General features: G+C 35.4%; 1 protein-coding gene across 1 annotated transcript; it reads left to right on the top strand.

Moving 5' to 3' along the window:
• Nucleotides 1-1,588: 1,588 nt before the first annotated feature.
• Nucleotides 1,589-22,498, top strand: LOC123550076 (proteoglycan 4-like). Its single transcript, XM_045338518.2, has 9 exons — nt 1,589-1,699; nt 3,615-3,662; nt 5,313-5,413; nt 12,025-12,096; nt 12,532-12,682; nt 18,872-18,987; nt 19,472-19,540; nt 20,769-20,940; nt 21,648-22,498. The coding sequence occupies exons 1-9, from the start codon at nt 1,693-1,695 to the stop codon at nt 22,382-22,384; spliced, it is 1,473 nt and encodes a 490-aa protein (XP_045194453.2). The 5' UTR covers nt 1,589-1,692; the 3' UTR covers nt 22,385-22,498.
• Nucleotides 22,499-24,787: the final 2,289 nt, after the last annotated feature.

A 24,787-nucleotide genomic window follows, 5' to 3' on the forward strand; every position in this document is an offset into this window, starting at 1 on the left:
TCTAGTCACTTTATTTTCATTGTAAATATACTTCGTTATACCCAAGTAGAAACTGGCATGTACTCGAAAATGCAGCTCTCTGATTGGTCAGTTAGAATCCCTAACGTACGGTGATGTCATGTTAAAATTATAAATTTCTGGAGGTCCATCATGAATTCTGTGAAAAATTGTAATGATAATTCTTGTACAATCTTTGTCGACGTGTCTGTGTTATGGTTCTGGCTCTGTAAGCAAAAATCGACATGTACTCCAGTTCGTTTTACAGTCTTTTCCATTGATCTGTTTTAGTAATACAGAGTTAATATGTAATATTAACGCATGAAATAAGTTAGGTAGTTCTAGTTACCACGCCACGATAAATTAGTGGCTTACTACCGTTTGCAAAACCAGTCGACCGTAGTTCCGTTGCCGATAATGGCCGATAATGGCGGAGTGCAATACCTTATCTTTATATCTATCCTGAGACCAAATTTTTAAGATTCTTTAAAAAGCGAATTTTCAACATACCATCAGTGCAACCAAGTGCCTGTGGACACAGGGACATGTTGAACGTCCAGATATTAAAAGGCGACCTGTGCAAGTTTAATGTTATTGAACTAAAAGACATATATACAAATTCAAACCATCAAAGAAAGAAACAAAAGTAATGAAATAAAAATGAAAACGAATAGAAAAAACAAATCTGAAAAAAAAGACTCTTATGAAGATTCGAACCCACAAAACGACTTGCTTATATCCAATTGTTGTCTGCAGTTTACCCAACTGAGCTATGTTGCCATATACATAATAACTATTTAAAATGAAAGAAATACCAATATTTGATTGTCAAGTAAATGGGTAACCATTATGAATTATTATTTCGTCAGTTATCTTGAAATAGACTCATCCTCGCGTTTCGTCGGGAATCGCGTTATCATTGGGGATTAGTATCTGCCATCACTTATAACTTATAACAGAGCTGTACAGACATGTACATGTACCTTAAATAACTACCTGAACCACTGTAATAAAACTGACCGGTCACTTATACATGTACACCTATTCACACATGTAATGCATCAATAACTTTACATTACGAACAGTGTATAGATAAATCAAGTACAGGTTGTTTGCAAAAATATCGTTCTCTTTTTTATTTATTTATAGGATTTTAATCTTAAAATGTTGTTTTTTTTCAGATTTTAAACAGATTTTGTCACTTTTTTCGACTGGAATTCAAATATTTAAAACTTCCGTAAAGTGATGACATTATATTTTTACGGAAATTAAACATTTTATTTTTTCAAGAAAATATACCCTTGCCCAGATAAAATAAGAAAAACATCTTGATAGGAACAGATACAAATCAGTTTCTGCTGTAATAAGTTAACTAATACATTGGTTTATCATTGACTCGAAACGATTTGGGTATTGTTAAAATACTTAAGGAGAAATTTGCATTTAAAATGTAGGCTAGAGGCATATGATAGTGTCCGAAGTCCTTTCTCTGCAGCTAAAAATAGCAGTATTTTGCCCCTATTTACACTTGTGTAACCGCTGACATTTCGCTTGTCTGTGACCGAGTTATGACCTAGTTCCACTGTAGTGTCAAAGATAGGTTTAATAGTTATATATATGAATTTACCTCAACACATGTAGATATCACACGCTTACTATAAGAAATAATCATTTTAACAACTTACTGTGTCGGAAATGAAAGGTTTGTCAGGCTTTGGAAATGGTTTTTTTTTCTATCTATTATGATTACGTTTGGTTTGAATGTTATTAAATAATACAACTGTTCTTATAAAGTACTTGACATTTTAAAATGGACTTTTCTAATGACTGGATAAGGTATATTTGTTTTTTTATATGTATATATAAATATTTATATATTCTAAACGCATTTCATAACGGCATAATATTGTACTGGAATAAGGAACACCTATATATTCAAAAAAGTATATTATACTGGCATAATATTGTACTGGTATAAGGAACACCTACATAATGAAAATGCAAAATAAAAAACTAAAATAAGGAACACCTTTATATTCAAAACGTATGGTATACTAGCATAATATTGTACTGGAATACGGAACACCTATATATTTAAAAGGTATATTATACTAGCATAATATTGTATTGGAATAAAGAATACATAAATAATGAAAACATAAAATACAATACTAGAATAAGGAACACCTATATATTCAAAACACGTTTTTTAATGGCATAATGTTGTACTGGAATAAGAAACATCTACACAATGAAACTGCAAACTAAAATACTATACTGGAATAAGGAACTCTTTTAAACGGAAAAAAAAACTCATAGTATTATATACTAGCATAATGTTATACCGAATTAAGGTACACCTTAATGTATGATCGAAGTGCGTAATATTAGATTAGATAAAGAGTCACCTATGTGATAAAAACGTATAATGTTATAATGGAATAAGGTGGAATATCTATATACAGACAATAAAATGCTGTTCATACAAAGTTTGGTATTTTCCCACAAATTCGTTAATATTACATATATTTGAAAGGTGTTATTCTAGAAGGTAATACGCGGTTACTAATGCCTTATAAAAATTTCAACAAAATAAAAAATAAAAAAATAAATCAGTTATCTGGACTATTTTAATATTTTGGCTACACGGGGACATCGGTGTTGTTATCTTTCATATCGTGTTTACTTTTCTCCATATTAAAATTCCTCTTTTAATTAATGCAATAAATTGTCATTATGGCAAGATATCAAGTGCAGATGTCATCAACTGACCATCAACTTCCAATTAGACAAGCTATTTGCTTCTTGCATTTTTGTATGGATAAAATAATAAATGCTATTATATGCTAAGTTCCTAGTGAATACAACTCCGTTTCGATATCGGTAACTGGATTTATTATTGGCATTGATCGACATTGCGTAATAGAATGATATGGTTAGATCTAGAACCTCTTGTGCTTTTCCTGGCGTTCTCTCGTACGTCGGAATACATCATATACAAGTGTCATTTTGAAAAAAGCAAAGATATATGTTCCTTATTCTAGTTGTGTATTTTCAACTTCATTATGCAGGTGCTCTTTTTCCATGATAATATTATGCAAGTATAACAGTATGCGTTTTGATTATTTATAGTTTATTCTTATTTCAGTACAATTTATTGCGTTTTGAATATATAAGTGTTTCTTGTTCCAGTACAGTTCATTGCGTTTTGATTATATAGTTTTTCCTTATTTCAGTCCACTTTATTGCGTTTTGATTATATTGGTATTTCATGTTTAAGTATTATATGATGCATTTTAATTTTATAGGTGTTCCCTATTCCAGTATATCATTATGTGTTTTGATTAAATCAGACGGCTAAATGAAACTTGCAGCTGTAATAACGAAAGTAACGTTCAGGACAGCTTATTTTTACTAATGTTTAGCAGAGCCCACCCAGGCCAATAATTGGCTGTAGCCAAATAAAGAAAAGCTATTAAAATCATACAAAAATATGGTTAAAATTGAAAATGGACCATCGAATTTGTAGCCAAAATGGCATTTTATTAACAATTGGCTACAATGGCTAATGGCAGAGCGGGTCCCTTTTACACTTAAAGATGTTTCTTGTTTTTCAGGACATATATGTTCACTCCTTGCTCTTCTTGTAATCATTTTACAGTCAGGTTAGTATATCAGACTATTTCCTTGCCGAACCTAAAACTTCAATTTCAGACATTACCTTAACTTGTGACCTTGCTATATCGGCTACATGGCTTCAGGTTAAGTTATTATTTCTACTCATTTGGAATCACTGAGTCGATCCAATATGACAAGGTAGTAACCGTTGCTAGGGATTGGAGGGGATGGAAAATGTTTTTCTATTTTCTATTTCTAAGGGATCATTATTACATTCTTTTTGATTTGAATAGAATTCTGCTTAGGCTGTGCTAAGGTCGTGAGGGTTTTATGAACATCTACTGAAAGTATATATTGTCTTATTTATGCTTCGTTTGTGTCTTTCATAACGATATATATTGAATCGATACATTTAACTACATGACCCAAGAAGTCATAAAATATCATGTTTGTTTTCGTCGTGAGAGATAAGGAAACATGTGACTAAAATTCAAGTGCTATTTTTGTATTTTGCCTAATTCTAACAGTATGTTCTGTATGGTAATGTAAATACCTACATGCCAGTATCATGAGAGAGTTCTGTATTTAGGAATAAGTATCGGTTATGATACAAGATATTTTGAAGTGTAGTTGACGTGCTATATTTTACAAATATCGCATTACCTTCATTTGGGCAATATATCCAGTCAACACTAGGAAAATACAACACCAAAACCTCTATTGCCATATTCAAATAAGGTTTTGTGCATCTGAGCAACTTTAAATCCATTCCTTCAAAAAGTTTGAGTTGAACACACCAAATTTCTTCAATATGGCCTATGTTGTGTAATGAAGAAAATGCCATAATTATAGAGAACAATAGCCACAGAAAAAGGTCCATTATCCATGGTCATCTTCAAGTCAAGGTTCTTCATTTGTGAAACTTTCAAGCTTATCCTTTCAGTTGAGCATTCAAGATTTTTCTCCCTATTCCATATAGTAAAACTATCAAAGTGTCATAACTACAGCAGAAATAGTCACAACCAAATAGTCACATAAAATATATGGTCATCTGCACACCAAGTTTGTTCATCTGTGAAAGTTTTCAGCATATCAGGCTAATAGTGTAGGAAGAGTTGGACACACAAGATTTCGGGACCTACGTACGGACAAAGTAAACGCTATATGCCTTTGGGTATAAAATAATAACACTTGTAAACAATGAATCACTTCAGGCATGTCTGATAGTTAAACGCCTTGGCGATTTTGTTGTTATCTATGGTACTACCGTTATGCTTGTGGAACGTATCGGCATAATACATTTAGATTAATAGCTACAACAGTTTTTGCCGCCGAACATTCATATTGTGTATGCCATCAATGCCTTGTGAAAAACATACTAAGTATTTAACATACCGTCTAAAATGTGCCGGCGAGTTGTACATAACATTGGCAAAGATGTTATTTCTTAGCCATGGTTAGAAGTTAAATCTAAGTTACTGCATTTCATTGATGAAATGCTGTTTTAAATGTAAATTAAATCCATATCTGAATATGAAAAGAAACCTACAAAGAATATTTTGCTGGAACGTTTTTTATTGTTTCCCGTAATGTTGTATAGCTTGAAACTACTTTAAAAAATGTTACAGAACTTATTTAAGCTCGTCACCGACTTAAATCCAGCAAAAAACTTAACGTCTATTTATTATCTTTTGCAGCAATAGCAAATGCACAAACAACATTTTTAACATGTAAGAAATGTGACAGAGTTTCAAGTCTTGACTCATGTTCAGGGTCTGTGAAATGCGCAGATGATGAGGTAAATATCCAGCGTATAGTAACACTTGTAAAACATTGTGTTTATCATAGTTACATGTGAATAATAGCGAAAGTTCTTTTATAAAATGCCAAACATATATATGAGATCAAATGAAATACTACATACTAAGACTAAACAACGTAATGATGTGTGTATGTTACGCAAGAACTGTGGTCAAAATAAATGCTTACTGTTCATTTGTATGTTGATTTATCCATTTGTTCAAACTTTTAAAATAAATGCAATGTAATCATTAAATACAAAGCTTAAAGATGTACAATCCGGGCACATGCGCAGTTTTTGGTAAAAAATCTAATAAATGATATTTGTTCAAGTTTTGTATATGAAACAGGTAATTGTTTAAACAATTACGAAAATATAAAGGTCCCTATGCTTGTTCAGGAGTTTTCTGCCCTTGAATATGCAAATTTGAAGAAAAGTCCAGTTTTAAGGGCAGATAACTCCTAAACAAGCATGGTGACTATGATTTTCCTGTTCCTGACATAAGACTGTGTTTGTATACACAAATTGAAAAAATGCTATTATTTGGAATGTTTTGCTCCTTCTCTCATACAAGAAACGGCAGCATGTGTCTTTAAACCAAATACTTGTGCGAAGGAGATAAATAAGAAATTGTACTTTACTAAACAAAACAAAGGACCCGCCGTTTGTTGTTGTTGGTCATTTGCGGCGTTATTTTAATGTGTTTCAGTGTGTAAAAACGTCTATTAACTCGGTTGAAAAATAAATTTGCAATATTTCTATAATGATAATATGGGTGGGTGGATGCGTGTGTAATGAAAATAATATGCATCGAGTAATGTCAACTCGCAGTTTCGCGGAATTATATTGTGCAATGTCTACACTGCGAAACTCCTCGGTACAAATCTAATAAACTAACTATTTGAAAGTTCACATCGAAGCACTTGAAACGGTATAAGTTAGTACATCAGTCGTACCTTTCTTTCTGGAGAGCTGAACTCTGCAAACTCCGCGGCGTGGTAGGGTTTACTGGTTCCTTGCTTTTCATCACAGCGCTCAATGTGCAGGGGAAAAAGTTTTACATATTTCCAGGGCCCATTTTTTGATTGGTCGGTAACTTAACTGGTGCGAGTAAGTATAATTACGTTAAATACACAGTACTGGCCAAGAAACTTTAGTGGAAATCACCTTAGTTATGACAGAGGCTTTATTGTTCACAGGAAGTATGCAAAACCTATGATCTTTAGAAAGAAAAATAAATCAAAGCACTGAGAGAACTGATGTGGGCAGCGGTTGACAGCTTCTGGTAATGGGCATGAACAGTAAGCTTAAGTTTAGTGATTCTAGTTAAACAACTTTTGATTAATAAGCATTTTCAACCTTTCTTTTACCAAATCAAGGGGTAAAACTGTGTCAAATTGGATAATATAATATATGAGCAAAGCTCATGTGCTTATTGAAAATTTTGTGAGGTTTGGTTAATTTTGCTCAAAATCATTTTTTGAATTATAACCATTTTTTAACAAATCAATGGGAAACACACTGCTTTTACTGGAACAAGGGGAATAACAGTAAATATGAGCAAAGGTCATGGACTAATTGATAATCACGTGGTGTTTGGAGGTTCTAATTATAACAAGAGCTTGTAGAACACTTGCATGAAGTAACTGACAAGGAACAGAAATTATCTGGTCACTGCCCACTGGACATTTAACGTATTGACCTTATATTAATAATTATGGGTCATTCACCAGTCTTAAATGACCTCCGTATCAAATGTAATCTTAGACCAAAGCATAATCAAGTTTTCTGGCAAAACAGTTCTATTGTCAATGTGATATTGACCTTTGACCTACTAAACTCAAAATCAACATGGCCATCTGCTGGTCATGACAAATCTCCCGATCTCATGATCCTAGGGTCAAGCGTTCTCCAGTTATTATCCGGAAACTGATTTGTTTACAGACCGACCAACATCCATCATCAAACATTAATATTTACAATATACCCCTCCTGTATCCCTAGTCCCCAATGCATAGTCGTAATAGGCAAGAAGTCAATAGAGAATAGGAGCGAAAGAGAAAGAGGCACTGATGATTGGCTGCAATAATGATCATCTACTTTGAATGTCTAATCACCCTATGAAGTTACAAAAGTCTGGGTAAAGTGGTTCTCAAGTAAACCGTTTTCCATGTTCAGGCCCCTGTGACCTTGAATACGAATATAGTATACATAAATTACATAGATAAAAGACACTTCAGAATAGTTCTTAAACTAAAAGCAACCATACAAGAATATTTACAATGAAATTAAATGTTTCATTCAATTCTAAAGCAACTCAAACAACTACTACTGTCTCCAAAATCAGCACACATCATTATCTTCGGGTTGCATTCAGTCATTTTTCAGCTGTAGATTAATATAATATGCCTCATAATCATGACAACATGCATGCTTTAGTGTTGTTATATTTTCTGATCCTTTGGGACCATGGAGTCCATTCAAAATATGTAGAGTTCTGCTTAAACCGGTGTTAGGGGGCGTGAAAGGTGTTGCACATTTCATTACCTTTCATGAACAGACTCAATCAAACCGAGTCTACTATTATTCTTCTTGGTGGCATCCTATGTTCCGAAGGGTATTTTTACAAATAATATTGTTAAAAATGCAGATATTAAAAAAATGGACATTTTTCTAACTTAGTTTGAATTGTCTCAAATGATTTGATTGCAGTCTTCCGAATTCCGCTATTGTATAATTTTTTTAGAGAAAATCGTACGCCAGTATGTGAATATTTGGGGACGAAAACACCGCAAATCTACCCGCGATTAAAAGGCGAAATGGTTAAAAATAATGTTTCTTTCAAATTAATTATACCCTTTAATGATATATCAATCACAAACACCAGCTGGAATGTAATATTAAATCAAATTGAAGTGCATACGTTCGTATTTTCGGGAAACAGGTACGAATTTTTCACCCCTCCGTTACGGCTGCAGTTATTTTCCTAAGTCGTGCAAATAAAAATTACTTACGTAAATATTATGAAAGGATCGTATCTCTCTCTGTGAGAAATAAATAAGATAACAACTCTTCTATTGATTTCATGCTGTATTTCTTTCTATAAACCCATTTCTATGCTACAAAATTCGACGGATACACGGGTGCAATTTTATCCGAAATAGAACGCCTTGCTAGTTAGATGTTTTCTGATCATGTGATCAAAACAAGCTCTTTGGTGTTGTTATAATGATAAAATTTCGATTAACTTTTCTAGCAGGAACTGAGTTTTTATTTAAAACGTTTACAAAAGAGGCAACTTGGTTTAAATACTGATTATAGACCTACGCAGATGGTGCTGAAGTACACATACGATTTTTACAGGATATTTATAGTTTATTTTTGTCACGTGATGAAGAATTGTTTTGATCATGTGATCAAAGCAAGCATGCTCATTTTCATACGCGTTGTTTTTGTTATAAAGTATATATTACGACAAATATGTACTTGCAAATGCATTTTTGATAAAGTTGAATCTCAGAAGCTTTCTGAAAGTTAAACAGACTTGAATTACGTAAAATGTATGGAGGACATGGAACTACTTGTTCTTCGGTTTCGGATAAGCGTTTTGACCGTAAATTTGTGGTATGGTAAATCTGTAGTCACGCTTCGCTGCCCACAAAAATGTATACAGATGAACAGATTTATTGCCAAAAAAAACTTTGTTTTGGTTTGATATATATGCTGACGTAAATGTGAGACGGGTATACCCGTCAAACATGTAAACAGCGCAGGGACTAGATGGGGAAGAATCACCGTAAACAGTTATAATTTTTAGAAGAATCTGATTGACTTGTAAATCTATATTAAAAAAGCAATAAAATATGGAGGACCTAATTTCCTTATGGAAACTTCTACCTTAAGAGGGAATATTGCAGTTATTTTGTCTACTTTACCCTGCAGTTAAATGCCGTCGACCATTTTGAAATGTGAAAATTTACCAGGTCACTTAGGTCATTATGGACTTTTCTGTGTAAAGTATTCTAAAAATAGAGCAACAAACACTTCTGGAAAACATTCTTTTAATATGATTGGTTGCTCTGGAATAAATTCGTAAAACGTATTTTTATCGTTATTTAACAAAACTTTATAACCTCGTGAAGTAATCTTCATTTTTTGCCCTTTATTTCAATATATTTTTTATCGATGTGATACAAAAACTTATTGCTTCCATTTTTGTTTGAAGTTGATGACAATGGTTTCTATGTACTTCTATATAGAAATTTTGAAAAGATCGGTTATGTCAGGTTTTAAAAGGCTATAAAAACATTTTCTATCAAAATGACATTATTTTATTACCTCGTGAAGTATTCTCCGTTGTCTGAATATTGTCTGGGTATTTTTTATTTTAGAATTGAATAATGACAAATTGCTTCCATTTTAATTTGAAAATGAAGTAATCGCAATCTTGAGCACGCTTTTCACAAATATTTACCTGACGGTACGACAGCACAAGGCAATGCTTATCAATGTGTTCCATATCTGTTCGAACCTTTTATTTATTTATTTATTTATTTATTTATTTATTATGATTAAAAGTAAACTTTTTTGAATTGGCAAACTTTAAGTCACATCTTTAATTGAAAAATAAATTGGTCTTAAAAAGTCCGCATTAAAATTACAAAAGGCAATTAGAATTAATTCTATGTAATTGCTTTACAAACTGTGTTCCGGTATAATTTTTGACGATATTACAATAAACTGTTCAATAATTGAAACATTTCGCGAAAATTTTGTTATATATGGGCCTAAAATATTACATACAACCACAGAAGTATAAAATACATTTATTTTTATAGCTCTTTGATACAGCTATGGCTTCTTTACGTTCACTTATCACTGCGTGAACGTAAAAGTATAAATTACAAATTAATGAATGATGGTCATATTAACTGTAGTGATAAATTTACCCGTGCGTGCATTTCAGCAGAAGATGAAAAAAAGGTACACTTTACGAAACTTATTATTCAAGTTGAAAAAAAAAACAAGTATATATTTATCAAATACAATAATCACTTTCACCGGTATATGACCTTTTTCATTATCATGATATTGGCAGAAATTTTTTATGAAAACAAAGACATTTTTATAACTACATTATTATTCTACATTCCATAAAGGAAAATTAATTCCTACTCCACAAATCTTCATGGTCCATGGGGACCCCTGTTGTGCAAAATTGCCCATCAATTAGCGGCTTTTACATGATCGCTGAAAAGCAGCAGATAAGACGGGGGGTTTAGATTGGTTTATCGTGTAGGACACCTCTTCACAAATGTTTTATGGTCTTACTGCGAATATTGTGAACAGTGAACTTTAATAGCAAATAGATACTTTTGTTTAATTGTAAAATGTAAGATAGTATGTGTTTTAGACAATTATAAAATGTGTTGTTTTTTTTAACAAATGTATGTATAATAGAAATGTGCACAAAGATGACTAAAAATGAAATGTTGAACTTATATAGTAGTGGATCTAGGCATTTAAAAACACACACATGACACTAGAAATTGCCAAAATTTATATGTGTTTAATTCAGTTTAGGTTGTATTGTCCAGCTGTTCGAAACTACGTTTTCTGAAACAAACTGCTTAATTGTCACCTAAATTTCTTTTATAATTTTCTACACCCATCTAAAATTTTATGCAAAAAAGTATAATAAGTAAAAAAAGTACAACTATGATCAATTTGCCGATAAATAATTTAATAAATAAATATCTGTTTTATCGTTTAAGCTATAAGAAGATATATATGGCAGAACATCTCTACCTTATGTCTCAGTTGATGATTTTTATTACAGACGTATTTTGGGGTAATTAGCATAGCCTGGCGTGTTTATCTTGTCTCCATCCGGTGTATTCGCAAAGATCCATAAAACATCACGCGTAAAACACTTACAGTCAATATGCGGTAATTGTCAAAATCGAAATTTTCAGGGCGATAAATTAAAAAAAAAATAACTCGAGAACATAATTTTACCACATTACGCTTCACAGCAAAAAGGGGAAAAGCTTTCAAAAGGGAATTGAAAGGAAAGGAATTGGTTTGTGTGATGTTTTATGTATATCCTTACACGAAGTGGCTTTTTTTTATATTGGTCATGTTCACGAAACTTATAATTCATCACTATACATCGAATACACATACATACGCATATAACAAGTTTTTACTGTAAAATCGTGCATTTTACTTATTGTTAATATAATATTATTTATAATAGGGAACAATGTCGGTATCTAGCTAAGTCCATAAATACAATTAATTTCAGTAGCTTAAAGATTGTTATAGTCTGCTTAATTTGCATACTCAATATTCTATCTACAAGATGCTTGCTCAAAATGTAGAGCGAGTTACCTATAATGCAACAGGTTTATCGATATTTTAGTGTAAAGGGAAACAACTACAACGGCGCACAAGGCAAAAAATCAATACCGACAAGAGTTGCGGTTCTCGTATATTTCACGCTCAAAGTTGGGGATGTTGACGTTTCCGATACACTGTAACTTAAAGAGAATAAAAACGAGTACCTAATAAGAAGTAATATTACCCCCTAGTCTGTTGTGTTGCAGATATGCTACATGGATGAACTTATTACTGACCAGTCGACTGTAGTATACACCGGGGGATGCCGATCTAAAGTTGTAAGTAGAAATTCCTTTTTTATATACTGGCAATCCATTGAAGTTTAATATAGCGGAACAAATATATTTACCGTTTAATTTACTGTCTCTATCAAACATTAAACAGTTGTATACGTGTTTTCGAAATATCGATAGTCCAAACGGAACACCATACTAGTGCCTTCGGAGTCCGCTGTCAGATCCTAGTCTAGTAAGATAGTATGTGAACAACAACTGACAGTGGCATATTTTGTTGTTCTTATAGTATTAACATACCCGATATCTGCTGGTGTTCAGTATGGAGGGCTGCACGATGTCGCGTGCTTTATGTACACAGAAATTCTGCAACATATATAAATTTTCTGTCTGTTTCTAGATAGTCTCAATGAAGTAAATGAACCTAATATACCTAACTATATTTCAACCGCTTTTAAAACTAACAGGTTTGCGTTATAGGTATGTAAGGCCGGCGTAAGTGGATCACCTTCAGTTGGAAAGCGTGGCCTACAGAAGAGAAGCGATCTAGTAGCATGTTCTAGGTGTTGTGATATAAAGAAGAAATCTGGTGCACTGGATTGTAATGCCAGACTTTGTGGAATCAAATACAGTAAGTAATAGCTGCTCAGTGAGCTGGAGACTTTGTGGAAATACAGTAAGTAATAGCTGTGCAGTGAGCTCGACTGTAATGCCAGACTTTTAGGAATCAAATATAGTAAATAATAGCTGCGCAGTGAGCTGGACTGTAATGGCAGACTTTGTGGAATCAGATACAGTAATTAATAGCTGCGCAGTGAGCTGGACTGTAATGACAGACTTTGTGGAATCAGATACAGTAAGTAATAGCTGCGCAGTGAGCTGTACTGTAATGACAGACTTTGTGGAATCAAATACAGTAAGTAATAGCTGCTCAGTGAGCTCGACTGTAATGTCAGACTTTGTGGAATCAGATACAGGAAGTAATAGCGGCGCAGTGAGCTGGACTGTTATGCCAGACTTTGTGGAATCAAATACAGAAAATAATAGCTGCGCAGTGAGCTTGACTGTAATGCCAGACTTTGTGGAATCAGATACACTAATAAATAGCTGTTCAGGGAATTGGACTGTAATGCCAATCTTTTTGAATCAGAAACAGTGGATTATAAATTCTAAGTGAGCTTGGATATGATGTCCATACAGTAAATTTGCTCATTGAGGTTGACTGTAATGCAAGACTTAGTACAGTTAAAACAATAAGTAAAAGTTGCTAAGCGTGCTAGGCTGTGATGCTAGACAACAGTGAGGTACTGTAATAATTACTCAGTGTACTAGTTTTTTTATGCCAGACAAAGTATAGTTAAATACAAGTATCTTACTGTTGTCTTATATCACAGATCAGCTTACTGTGCAACTATTATTGTACCTTACTGTTGTCTTTTATCAGAGTTCAACTTACTTAGCAACTATAACAGTACCTTACTGTTGTCTGATATCACAGTCCAGCTTACTGAGCAACTATAACAGTACCTTATTGTCACCTGATATCACAGTCTATCTTACTTAGCAACTATTAACGTAACGGTACTTTACTGCCATCTGATATGATCACAGTCCAGCTTACTGAGCAACTATTACAGTACCTTACTCTCATCTGGCCTATCAATCCAGCTTATTAAGCAACTAGTACAGTACCTTACTGTTGTCTGGCATCTGAGTCTATCGTATTTAGAAACTATTACAGTACCCTTCTTAAGTCTAATATCACAGTCCAGCTTACATAGCAACTATTACAGTACCTTATTGATGTCTGGCATACTTATTTTAATTAATAGTTGCTCAGTAAGCTGAATTGAGATGCCAGACAACAGTAAGGTACTGAAATAGTTGTTCTATAAGCTGGACTGTGATATCAGACAACAGTAAGGTTCCGTAATAGTTACTCAGTAAGCTGGACAGAGATGTCAGATATCAGTAAGGTACTGAAATTGTTGTTCAATAAGCTGAACTGTGATATCAGACACCAGTAAGGTACTGTAATAGTTGCTCAGCTAGCTTGACTTTAATATAAGACTTGTTAATAATAGTAAAGAAACCAATTTTTTTATGTTTCGGGCAGGAAATGCTAAAATGTAATGAAAAATATTACATTTGTGACTTTCTACATGGAATTTATTAATACCGTTGAATAAAATTGATAAAATGCTCGACAGAGACCCTCATTTTATTATTTTATTCAACTCGTTCAATAACTTTAATATGAAAAGGCAGTCATGAAATATCCTTTATGCAATAGTTTCTCTGGACTGAGATATCAGATATCAGTAAACTACAGTAACAGTTGCTCAGTAAGCTGGACTGAGATGCCAGATATCAGTACAGTACTGTAATAGTTGCTCAGTAAGCTGGACTGAGATACCAGACAACAGTAAGGTACTTTAATAGTTGCTCAGTAAGCTGGACTGTGGTATCAGATGACAGTAAGGTACTGTAATAGTTACTCAGTAAGCTGGACTTTGATATCAGACAACAGTAAGGTACTTTAATAGTTGCTCAGTAAGCTGGACTGTGATATCAGACAACAGTAAGGTACTTTAATAGTTGCTCAGTAAGCTGGACTGTGATATCAGACAACAGTAAGGTACTTTAATAGTTGCTCAGTAAGCTGGACTGTGGTATCAGACAACAGTAAGGTTCTTTAATACGTGCTCATTAAGCTGAAATGTGATATCAGACATCAGTAAGGTACTTTAATAGTTGCCCAGTAAGCTGAACTGTGATATCAGACAACAGTAAGGTTCTTTAATATGTGCTCATTAAGCTGAAATGTGATATCAGACAACAGTAAGGTTCTTTAATATGTGCTCATTAAGCTGAAATGTGATATCAGACATCAGTAAGGTACTTTAATAGTTGCCCAGTAAGCTGAACTGTGATATCAGACAACAGTAAGGTTCTTTAATATGTGCTCATTAAGCTGAAATGTGATATCAGACATCAGTAAGGTACTTTAATAGTTGCCCAGTAAGCTGAACTGTGATATCAGACAACAGTAAGGTACCGTAATAGTTGCTCAGTAAGCTGGACTGTGATATCAGACAACAGTAAGGTACTTTAATAGTTGCCCAGTAAGCTGAACTGTGATATCAGACAACAGTAAGGTACTTTAATAGTTGCTCAGTAAGCTGGACTGTGATATCAGACAACAGTAAGGTTCTTTAATATGTGCTCATTAAGCTGAAATGTGATATCAGACATCAGTAAGGTACTTTAATAGTTGCCCAGTAAGCTGAACTGTGATATCAGACAACAGTAAGGTACCGTAATAGTTGCTCAGTAAGCTGGACTGTGATATCAGACAACAGTAAGGTACTTTAATAGTTGCCCAGTAAGCTGAACTGTGATATCAGACAACAGTAAGGTACTTTAATAGTTGCTCAGTAAGCTGGACTGATATGCCTGACAACAGTTAGGTACTTTAATAGTTGCTCAGTAAGCTGGACTGTGATATCAGACAACAGTAAGGTACTTTAATAGTTGCTCAGTAAACTGGACTGATATGCCTGACAACAGTATGGTACTTTAATAGTTGCCCAGTAAGCTGAACTGTGATATCAGACAACAGTAAGGTACTTTAATAGTTGCTCAGTAAGCTGGACTGATATGCCTGACAACAGTAAGGTACTTTAATAGTTGCTCAGTAAGCTGGACTGTGATATCAGACAACAGTTATGTACTTTAATAGTTGCTCAGTAAGCTGGACTGATATGCCTGACAACAGTAAGGTACTTTAATAGTTGCTCAGTTAGCTGGACTGTGATATCAGACAACAGTAAGGTACTTTAATAGTTGCTCAGTAAGCTGGACTGATATGCCTGACAACAGTAAGGTACTTTAATAATTGCTCAGTAAGCTGGACTGTGATATCAGACAATAGTAAGGTACTTTAATAGTTGCTCAGTAAGCTGAACTGTGATATCAGACAACAATAAGGTACTGTAATAGTTGCTCAGTAAGCTGGACTGATATGCCTGACAACAGTAAGGTACTTTAATAGTTGCTCAGTAAGCTGGACTGTGATATCAGACAACAGTTATGTACTTTAATACTTGCTCAGTAAGCTGGACTGATATGCCTGACAACAGTAAGGTACTTTAATAGTTGCTCAGTTAGCTGGACTGTGATATCAGACAACAGTAAGGTACTTTAATAGTTGCTCAGTAAGCTGGACTGATATGCCTGACAACAGTAAGGTACTTTAATAATTGCTCAGTAAGCTGGACTGTGATATCAGACAATAGTAAGGTACTTTAATAGTTGCTCAGTAAGCTGGACTGTGATATCAGACAACAGTAAGGTACTTTAATAGTTGCTCAGTAAGCTGAACTGTGATACCAGACAACAGTAAGGTACTGTAATAGTTGCTCAGTAAGCTGGACTGATATGCCTGACAACAGTAAGGTACTTTAATAGTTGCTCAGTAAGCTGGACTGTGATATCAGACAACAGTAAGGTACTGTGATAGTTGCTCAGTAAGCTGGACTTTGATATCAGACAACAGTAAGGTACTTTAATAGTTGCTCAGTAAGCTGGACTGTGATATCAGACAACAGTAAGGTACTTTGATAGTTGCTCAGTAAGCTGAACTGTGATATCAGACAACAGTAAGGTACTGTAATAGTTGTTCAGTAAGCTGGACTGTGATATCAGACAACAGTAAGGTACTTTAATAGTTGCTCAGTAAGCTGAACTGTGATATCAGACAACAGTAAGGTACTTTAATAGTTGCTCAGTAAGCTGAACTGTGATATCAGACAACATTAAGGTACTTTAATAGTTGCTCAGTAAGCTGGACTGATATGCCTGACAACAGTTAGGTACTGAAGTTGCTCAGTAAGCTGGACTGTGATATTAGACAATAGTAAGGTACTGTAATAGTTACTCAATATGCTGAACTGTGATATCCGATAACAGTAAGGTTCTGTAATAGTTGCTCAGTAAGCTGGGTTGTGATATCAGACAGCAGTAAGATGCCGTAATAGTTGCTCAGTAAGCTTAACTGTGATATCAGATAACAGTAAGGTAAAATGAAATATAAAATGTTTAGATGAAAATAATTATGCAGACCTAAATTCATATCTAAGATCATTTTGCTCTGTAACTTAGACTGTTATATTAGACATAAGTAAGGTACTGAAATAGTTGCTCAGTAAGTTGGACTGTGATAGGAGACTTCAGTAAGGTACCGTAATAGTTGCTTAGTAAGCTGGGCTGTGATTCCAGACATCAGTAAGGTACTTTATCACATGTTTATTGTCGCAGGAGTAAAAACAAGCCATTACATAAAAGTGATAATACACTAGCGTAATCAAGCTTTGACGTCGACGCCGTTTATAGTTTAGAGACGTGGTCAAATTGACTTGTTTATAACAGTAAAGAAAGTAGAACTTTTGACGTTTCGAACAGGAAAAGCTAACATGTGATAAAAAGAATATTAAATTTGTGACTTTCCACATTTATTAAACTCGTTGAATAGAATTGATAAAATGCTCGGCAAAGCTTCTTATTTTATTATTTTATTCAACTCGTTTGATAAATTCAACATGAATATCGTCTATGTAATAGTTGCTCAGTAAGCTTGACTGTGATGCCAAACTTTCTGCAATCGATTGCAGTTAATAACGGTAGCTTATTGAGCTGGATTGTGATGCCAAATGTTATGTAACGTAATGCATTTAGAAGCAGTTGTGCCATGAGCTAGACTTGAATGCCAGACTTCTGCATTTGAAAATATAATAATTGCTCAGTGAACAAGGCTGTTATACTAGACTTTGGGAAAATCAAAAAAGTACGTTTTAATCCTCAGTCATGTCGATTGTTCATAGCGTTAGGTATTACATGTATATTACTGCGGCCGTCTTGGATGCTTCTGATATCGCAATATAAAATGTTTAGATGAAAATAATTATGTAGACCTAAATTCGTATTTAAAGATCATTTTGTTCACAAGTTTAGTAGTAACGTAACAATATATCAAATAGACATTTGATTAAGTGAAAGGTTATAAACACTTTCTGAGCATGTATGTTGGTGCAATGAAAGCAGTCATTGTAGATGTTCTTGCTTAGTATATCAAACGACAGTACATATAAAGCTATATCTTTTACAATTCCTGTCTTATTGTTATGTACCATTTCATTTTCTTTTTTTCTAAATATGCATAAGTCTAGTCCGCCATGGATTCCCAAAACTATGTGTAAGTAATACATGTATAAACTGGTAGCATCTTCAAAACATTCAATGCTTTTTAAAGTGAAATATAATAATTCACATCCACAGCCAACGCGATAAAGATACTTTCGATGTAAAACTAATGATTTACGTTCACGGCTAATAAAAAAATCAAAACTGTTACTGCCTTTTCAAAGTGAAATGTAATGATTTACGTTCAAGATAATACAAAAAAAACGTACTTTCAATGCTTTTTAAAGGGAAATGTAATGGCTAATGTTCACAGCTAGTACAAAAAAAGTCTTCAGAGATTTTTAAGTGAAATGTAGGCCTAGTGATTTACACTCACAGCTTAAAAACAACAAAAATTTCGATGAGTTTTAAAGTGAAATATAATGATTTACGTTCAAAGCTAATACAAAAAAAAAACACGTTCAGTGTTTTTTAAGTCAAATGTAATGATATAGGGTCATAGCTAATAAAAATATCACTGGTTTTTAAAGTGAAATGTAATGGTTAATGTTCACAGCAGAAGTACAAAATCAAGCTTTCAATGCTTTTTTTTGTAAAATGCTATGATTTAAATTCACAGCTGATACAAATTCTACGAGATGTTATTTATGTGACAATAATCGAGCAGATGCCGAGCAGGGAGATGTCGATATTCCTCAGGACTGCTTATCTGAAACCACGTGTCAGCCTAACGAGGTACGTAACTTCCTGTAAACGTCACTTCCTGTAAATCAAACATCTACATAATTGTTGTTAAATCGTCGAAACAATCACGTGATATTTATTCCTGACAGAAAACTTACTCGGTATTAGTAATGAAAATTAAAATATCTAAGAAACTGTATTATGTTATAGCTTATGACTATATGGATCGAGGAAACTGTATTTATATCTACCATTTGACCATTTGTATTGATTTCGACGTAATCAAAAACATTTGTTACACAAACTATGTGTTCTATGTGTTTCACTTATGATTCTTAAGAAGGTCTATTTCCTGTTTAATACTTACCATTTACACAATATTTCACTTAGTATTCAGTACGTGTAGAGTTTCAGATCATTGTCTTATTAATACCATTCCTTTGCTAGATGTAAACCTTAAAAATATTTACAATAAAGTCAAATCATTTTTTGAAATATAAAACAATATGTTTAACACCATCATTGTTATCAACAGGCCTGCGGGTCGGAAAGACTGGATTTAAGCGGAAAGGATAGCCACAAATACACATGTCTACCGAAACGCGTACGTATCACCACGTTATTATATATAAACAGTATATTTCTTAAATTCCAATTTTTAATTTTGATTTGCACATGTTTTGGGCTTATCAACTACTTCAGAAATTTTGGAGGTGATCTTGTAGAAATACCTCATTATTTATCAGTTATTAGAAAAAAAAGTTAAAACTATTAACGACAAACTATATGTGCTGATAAAATAATTTTGTAATATAAGAAATAAAAATGTTTAAATACATAATATACTTGAAAAGGGTTTCATGCAAAAAAGCATATATATGAATTCCTAAATATGTTTGGACAAAACCAGCTTTGATGTCGGGTGGTTAAATGTCTTCAAGATGATGAATTTGAGCTTTGGAACAAGTTACAAAAATCCGACTTCTGTTAAACTGCTTTTGAGCTCAATTTGGAAATAAGCCTGTGGAAATGTAGCATTTTTAAACTTAAACTTGGTTTTAGTTTTTAGCTCGACTATTCAAAGAATAGGTAGAGCTATTGGACTCACCTGTGCGTCTGCGTCGGCGTCTGCATGGTGTCACGCCCCTTTCGCCCAGATTTCGTTGTTTTTGTATGTAACTGTTTTGGGAATGGATTGAAACTTCACACATTACTTACTGTATTAACTCTCTTAATGCAAGGTCCATAACTCTTTTGCTTTTTCCAAATTATGCCCCTTTTTCAACTTAGAAATTTTTTGGTTAAGGCTTTGTATGTAAGCTGGTATCTCAGTATCCACTAATGGGAATGGATTCAAACTTCACACACCTGTACACTGTCATAAGGTGATAAGCACTGTGCAGGTTCCATAACCTTGTTCTGCATTTTTACAAAGTTGTGCCCCTTTTTTAACTTCTGTATTCATTCAATTAACAAGGCTGATGAATAGTCGAGCATTGCTGTCCTCCGACAGCTCTTGTTTAAATATGCTATAAGATTTTGCACATTCGAATGATGTATCTTTATTATCACAATATGAGCCGCGCCATGTGAAAACCAGCATATTGCGTTTGCGACCAGCATAGATCCAGACCAGTCTGCGCATTTGCGCGGTCTGGTCAGGATTCATGTTGTTCGCTAACGGTTTCTCTTATTGCAATAGGCTTTGAAAGCGAGCAGCATGGATCCTGACCAGACAGCGTGGATGTGCAGGCTGGTCTGGATCCATGCTGATCGCAAACGCACTATGTTGGTTTTCTCATGGCGTTGCTCATATAATGGACGTGTTGTAGATATGCACTTTATTGACGAAAGAATCACTTAAAAGAAAAGATGAGTGTGTAACTAACCCAGATCCTGCAGTATGTGGTAATGTTGGTACCGGTAAACGAGCAGCCACGAATCAGTGCACTGCTTGTTGTGGTGATGGACTTTGTAACAGCGGCACCTGCGAACAGGTCATAGGTAATCTCCTTTACCAAACTTTAAATGATACCAAACTTTAAATGTTCCGCTTTTTATGCCCCCGCCATTTTATGGCGGATGTAAGTGTGGGGGGGGGCGCATATAGTGTTGTCCGTGTGTGTATTTGTTTGTTTGTGTGTGCGTGCGTGCGTGCGTGCGTGCGTGTTTGTGTGTGTGTGTGTGGTGTCCGGACCATAGCTTTGACATGCATGATTTCAGAAAATATTCACAAAATGATAAGCATGGATAGACAATGTGTCATGTGCAACAACCATTTTACTAGCTTAAAGGTCAAGGTCACAGTCCTTGATCGAACTTAGCCAATTTTCACTACATAATCAGAATACTAAATTTTCTGGTTCACCTACAATATTTTTTTTTTTGTAAATAAATAGGACCAATGTTTCTTCTTTCAGTTTGTGAGCAGTACCATGCCTGTGACATTTCTAATGTTGCGGGGCATCCGTGTCGGTGACACATTTCTAGTTCTTTTTATCAAATTATTCTTTGTTGATTGTTTTAAGTGATGTTTATTAAAGAAATGGTACCATTTCGAGGAGACATCCGAGCACGCGCGCACACACACCAAAGCATGACTAGCTTTCCTGGTGAATTGCTTAAAATTTAGTTATAAAGTATAGAGAAGCTGTAATATTTTATTGCAGTAAATTTTCACTTGATACAAACAAAATCTTTATTTGTTTTAGACCGACTTTACAACCTGTGGAAGGGTGGGGCTTTGGATTTCGATACTTTGAAACAAAAAAGCCAACCGACGACCACTGCTCCAATAGCCACAAACCCACCGACACCTGCAACAACAAAGTCAACACAACCACCACCGCCTACTAAACCCCCGACAACGCAGCCTCCGGCAACAACCCAGACAACACAACCACCGCCCACTAAACCACCTACAACACAGCCTCCTGTTACCACACAGACAACACAACCACCACCTACTAAACCACCTACAACACAACCTCCTGTTACCACCCAGACAACACAACCACCGCCTACTAAACCACCGACAACGCAGCCCCCGGTTACAACCAAGACAACACAGCCACCTACAACACAGCCACCTGTTACAACCCAGACAACACAGCCACCAACTACCACCCAGACAACACAACCACCTATTACAACTCAAACAACCCAGCCACCGGTTACAACTCAGACAACACAGCCACCAGTTACAACCCAAACGACACAGCCACCAGTTACAACCCAGAAAACACAAGCACCAGTAACAACTCAGCCACCAGCAACAACACAGCCAATTGTAAGCTCTCCAGCTATTTCAGTATCTGCTGCTCCACAAACGCCAGCGACGGCAGCAGTAGTGGTTTCACAGGCAAGTTCGACAGTAGCACCAAATTCACCTCCAACTATCACACCAAATACTGTCGTCCCACCTAATACTACTGCAATTGTTGGGTGAATGACTGAATATCATACTTTATAAAACTTTTAATGTAATATACGCTATAAAAAGCTTGTGTTTGTACAAACTTGGTTATGATATTTGTCTTTGAATAAAAATTCTTTTTTTTCCCATTATTTGTACATTCGTGCAAGGCAGGTAAGCCAGTGTCGTTATGCTTGGTCCGAGTATAATGTATACCTGCACGTGGTAGTTGTCGTGAATTGAAACAGCTGCTATAACGGTCGTAAATAGCAAAACGCTGTCTACATAAAGACTCGATAGAGCAAAGATGGAAGAAGACCAGAAGGAAGGGGTCTGTGTGGGCTATTTTGAGTATCTATAATTTAAAATGTAAAACTACATGTATTAGGTCACTGGCGCCAGACCAGAAAGAAAATGCCTCTTTACATGTTATACCCTACCCCTAGGCACTGGCACCAGAACAGAAAGGAAATGCCTCTTTACATGTTATATCCTACCCTTAGGCACTGGCACCAGACCAGAAAGAAAATGCCTCTGTACATGTTATATCCTACCCCTAGGCGCTGGCCCCAGACCAGAAAGAAATGCCTCTTTACATGTTATATTCTACCCTAGGCACTGGCACCAGACCAGAAAGAAATGCCTTACTGTTATACCTACTAGGCACTGACCAACAAAGAATGCTCGTACTGTATACCTACCCAGGCCTGGCACCAGACCAGAAAGGAAATGCCTCTTTACATGTTATATCCTACCCTTAGGCACTGGCACCAGACCAGAAAGGAAATGCCTTTTTACATGTTATATCCTACCCCTAGGCACTGGCACCAGACCAGAAAGAAAATGCCTCTTTACATGTTATATCCTACCCCTAGGCACTGGCACCAGACCAGAAAGAAAATGCCTCTTTACATGTTATATCCTACCCCTAGGCACTGGCACCAGACCAGAAAGAAAATGCCTTTTTACATGTTATATTCTACCCCTAGGCACTGGCACCAGACCAGAAAGAAAATGCCTCTTTACATGTTATACCCTACCCCTAGGCACTGGCACCAGACCAGAAAGAAAATGCTGACTTTATTATACCTACCTGGCCTGCACTAGACAAAAAAAATGCTCTTAATTATACCCTACCCCTAGGCACTGGCACCAGATCAGAAAGGAAATGCCTCTGTACATGTTATACCCTACCCCTAGGCACTGGCACCAGACCAAAAGAAAATGCCTCTGTACATGTTATACCCTACCCCTAGGCACTGGCACCAGACCAGAAAGAAAATGCCTCTTTACATGTTATACCCTACCCCTAGGCACTGGCAACCAGACCAGAAAGAAAATGCCTCTTTACATGTTATACCTACCCCTAGGCACTGGCACCAGACCAGAAAGAAATTCCTCTTTACATGTTATACCCTACCCCTAGTACTGGCACCAGACCAAAAGAAAATGCTCTGTAATTTATACCCTACCCTAGGCACTGGCACCAGACCAGAAAGGAAATGCCTCTTTACATGTTATATCCTACCCCTAGGCACTGGCACCAGACCAGAAAGAAAATGCCTCTTTACATGTTATACCCTACCCCTAGGCACTGGCACCAGACCAGAAAGGAAATGCCTCTTTACATGTTATACCCTACCCCTAGGCACTGGCACCAGACCAGAAAGAAAATGCCTCTCTTTATTATACCCTACCCCTAGGCACTGGCACTAGACCAGAAAGAAAATGCCTCTTTACATGTAATACCCTACCCCTAGGCACTGGCACCAGACCAGAAAGAAAATGCCTCTTTACATGTTATACCCTACCCCTAGGCACTGGCACCAGACCAGAAAGAAAATGCCTCTTTACATGTTATACCCTACCCCTAGGCACTGGCACCAGACCAGAAAGAAAATGCCTCTTTACATGTTATACCCTACCCCTAGGCAGTGGCACCAGACAAGAAAGAAAATGCCTCTTTACATGTTATACCCTACCCCTAGGCACTGGCACCAGAACAGAAAGAAAATGCCTCTGTACATGTTATACCCTACCCGTAGGCACTGGCACCAGACCAGAAAGAAAATGCCTCTGTACATGTTATATCCTACCCCTAGGCACTGGCACCAGACCAGAAAGGAAATGCCTCTGTACATGTTATATCCTACCCTTAGGCGCTGTCACCAGACCAGAAAGAAAATGCCTCTTTACATGTTATACCCTACCCCTAGGCACTGGCACCAGACCAGAAAGGAAATGCCTCTGTACTTATTATATCCTACCCCTAGGTATCATATAAGAACCATGGTCATGAACGGGAAAATGCACTAACTAATTTCAATCGCACATTTCTCAATTAAAACGTCTAGTGCGATAAATGTATACTATGGATATTGAACAAGTGATAATTTATCTTCCATTGTGTACCGGTCACAATTCTTTCAACTTATC

Source organism: Mercenaria mercenaria, chromosome 15 (genome assembly GCF_021730395.1).
Source record: "Mercenaria mercenaria strain notata chromosome 15, MADL_Memer_1, whole genome shotgun sequence".
NCBI classification, from domain to species: Eukaryota; Metazoa; Mollusca; class Bivalvia; order Venerida; family Veneridae; genus Mercenaria; species Mercenaria mercenaria.

Bases quoted from the DNA above. Each gene is read 5' to 3' on its own strand.
- LOC123550076 (XM_045338518.2), top strand. The intron at 5,414-12,024 runs GTAAATATCCAG...GTTGTGTTGCAG, and splicing joins TGAAATGCGCAGATGATGAG to ATATGCTACATGGATGAACT. The intron at 12,683-18,871 runs GTAAGTAATAGC...TTAAATTCACAG, and splicing joins ACTTTGTGGAATCAAATACA to CTGATACAAATTCTACGAGA.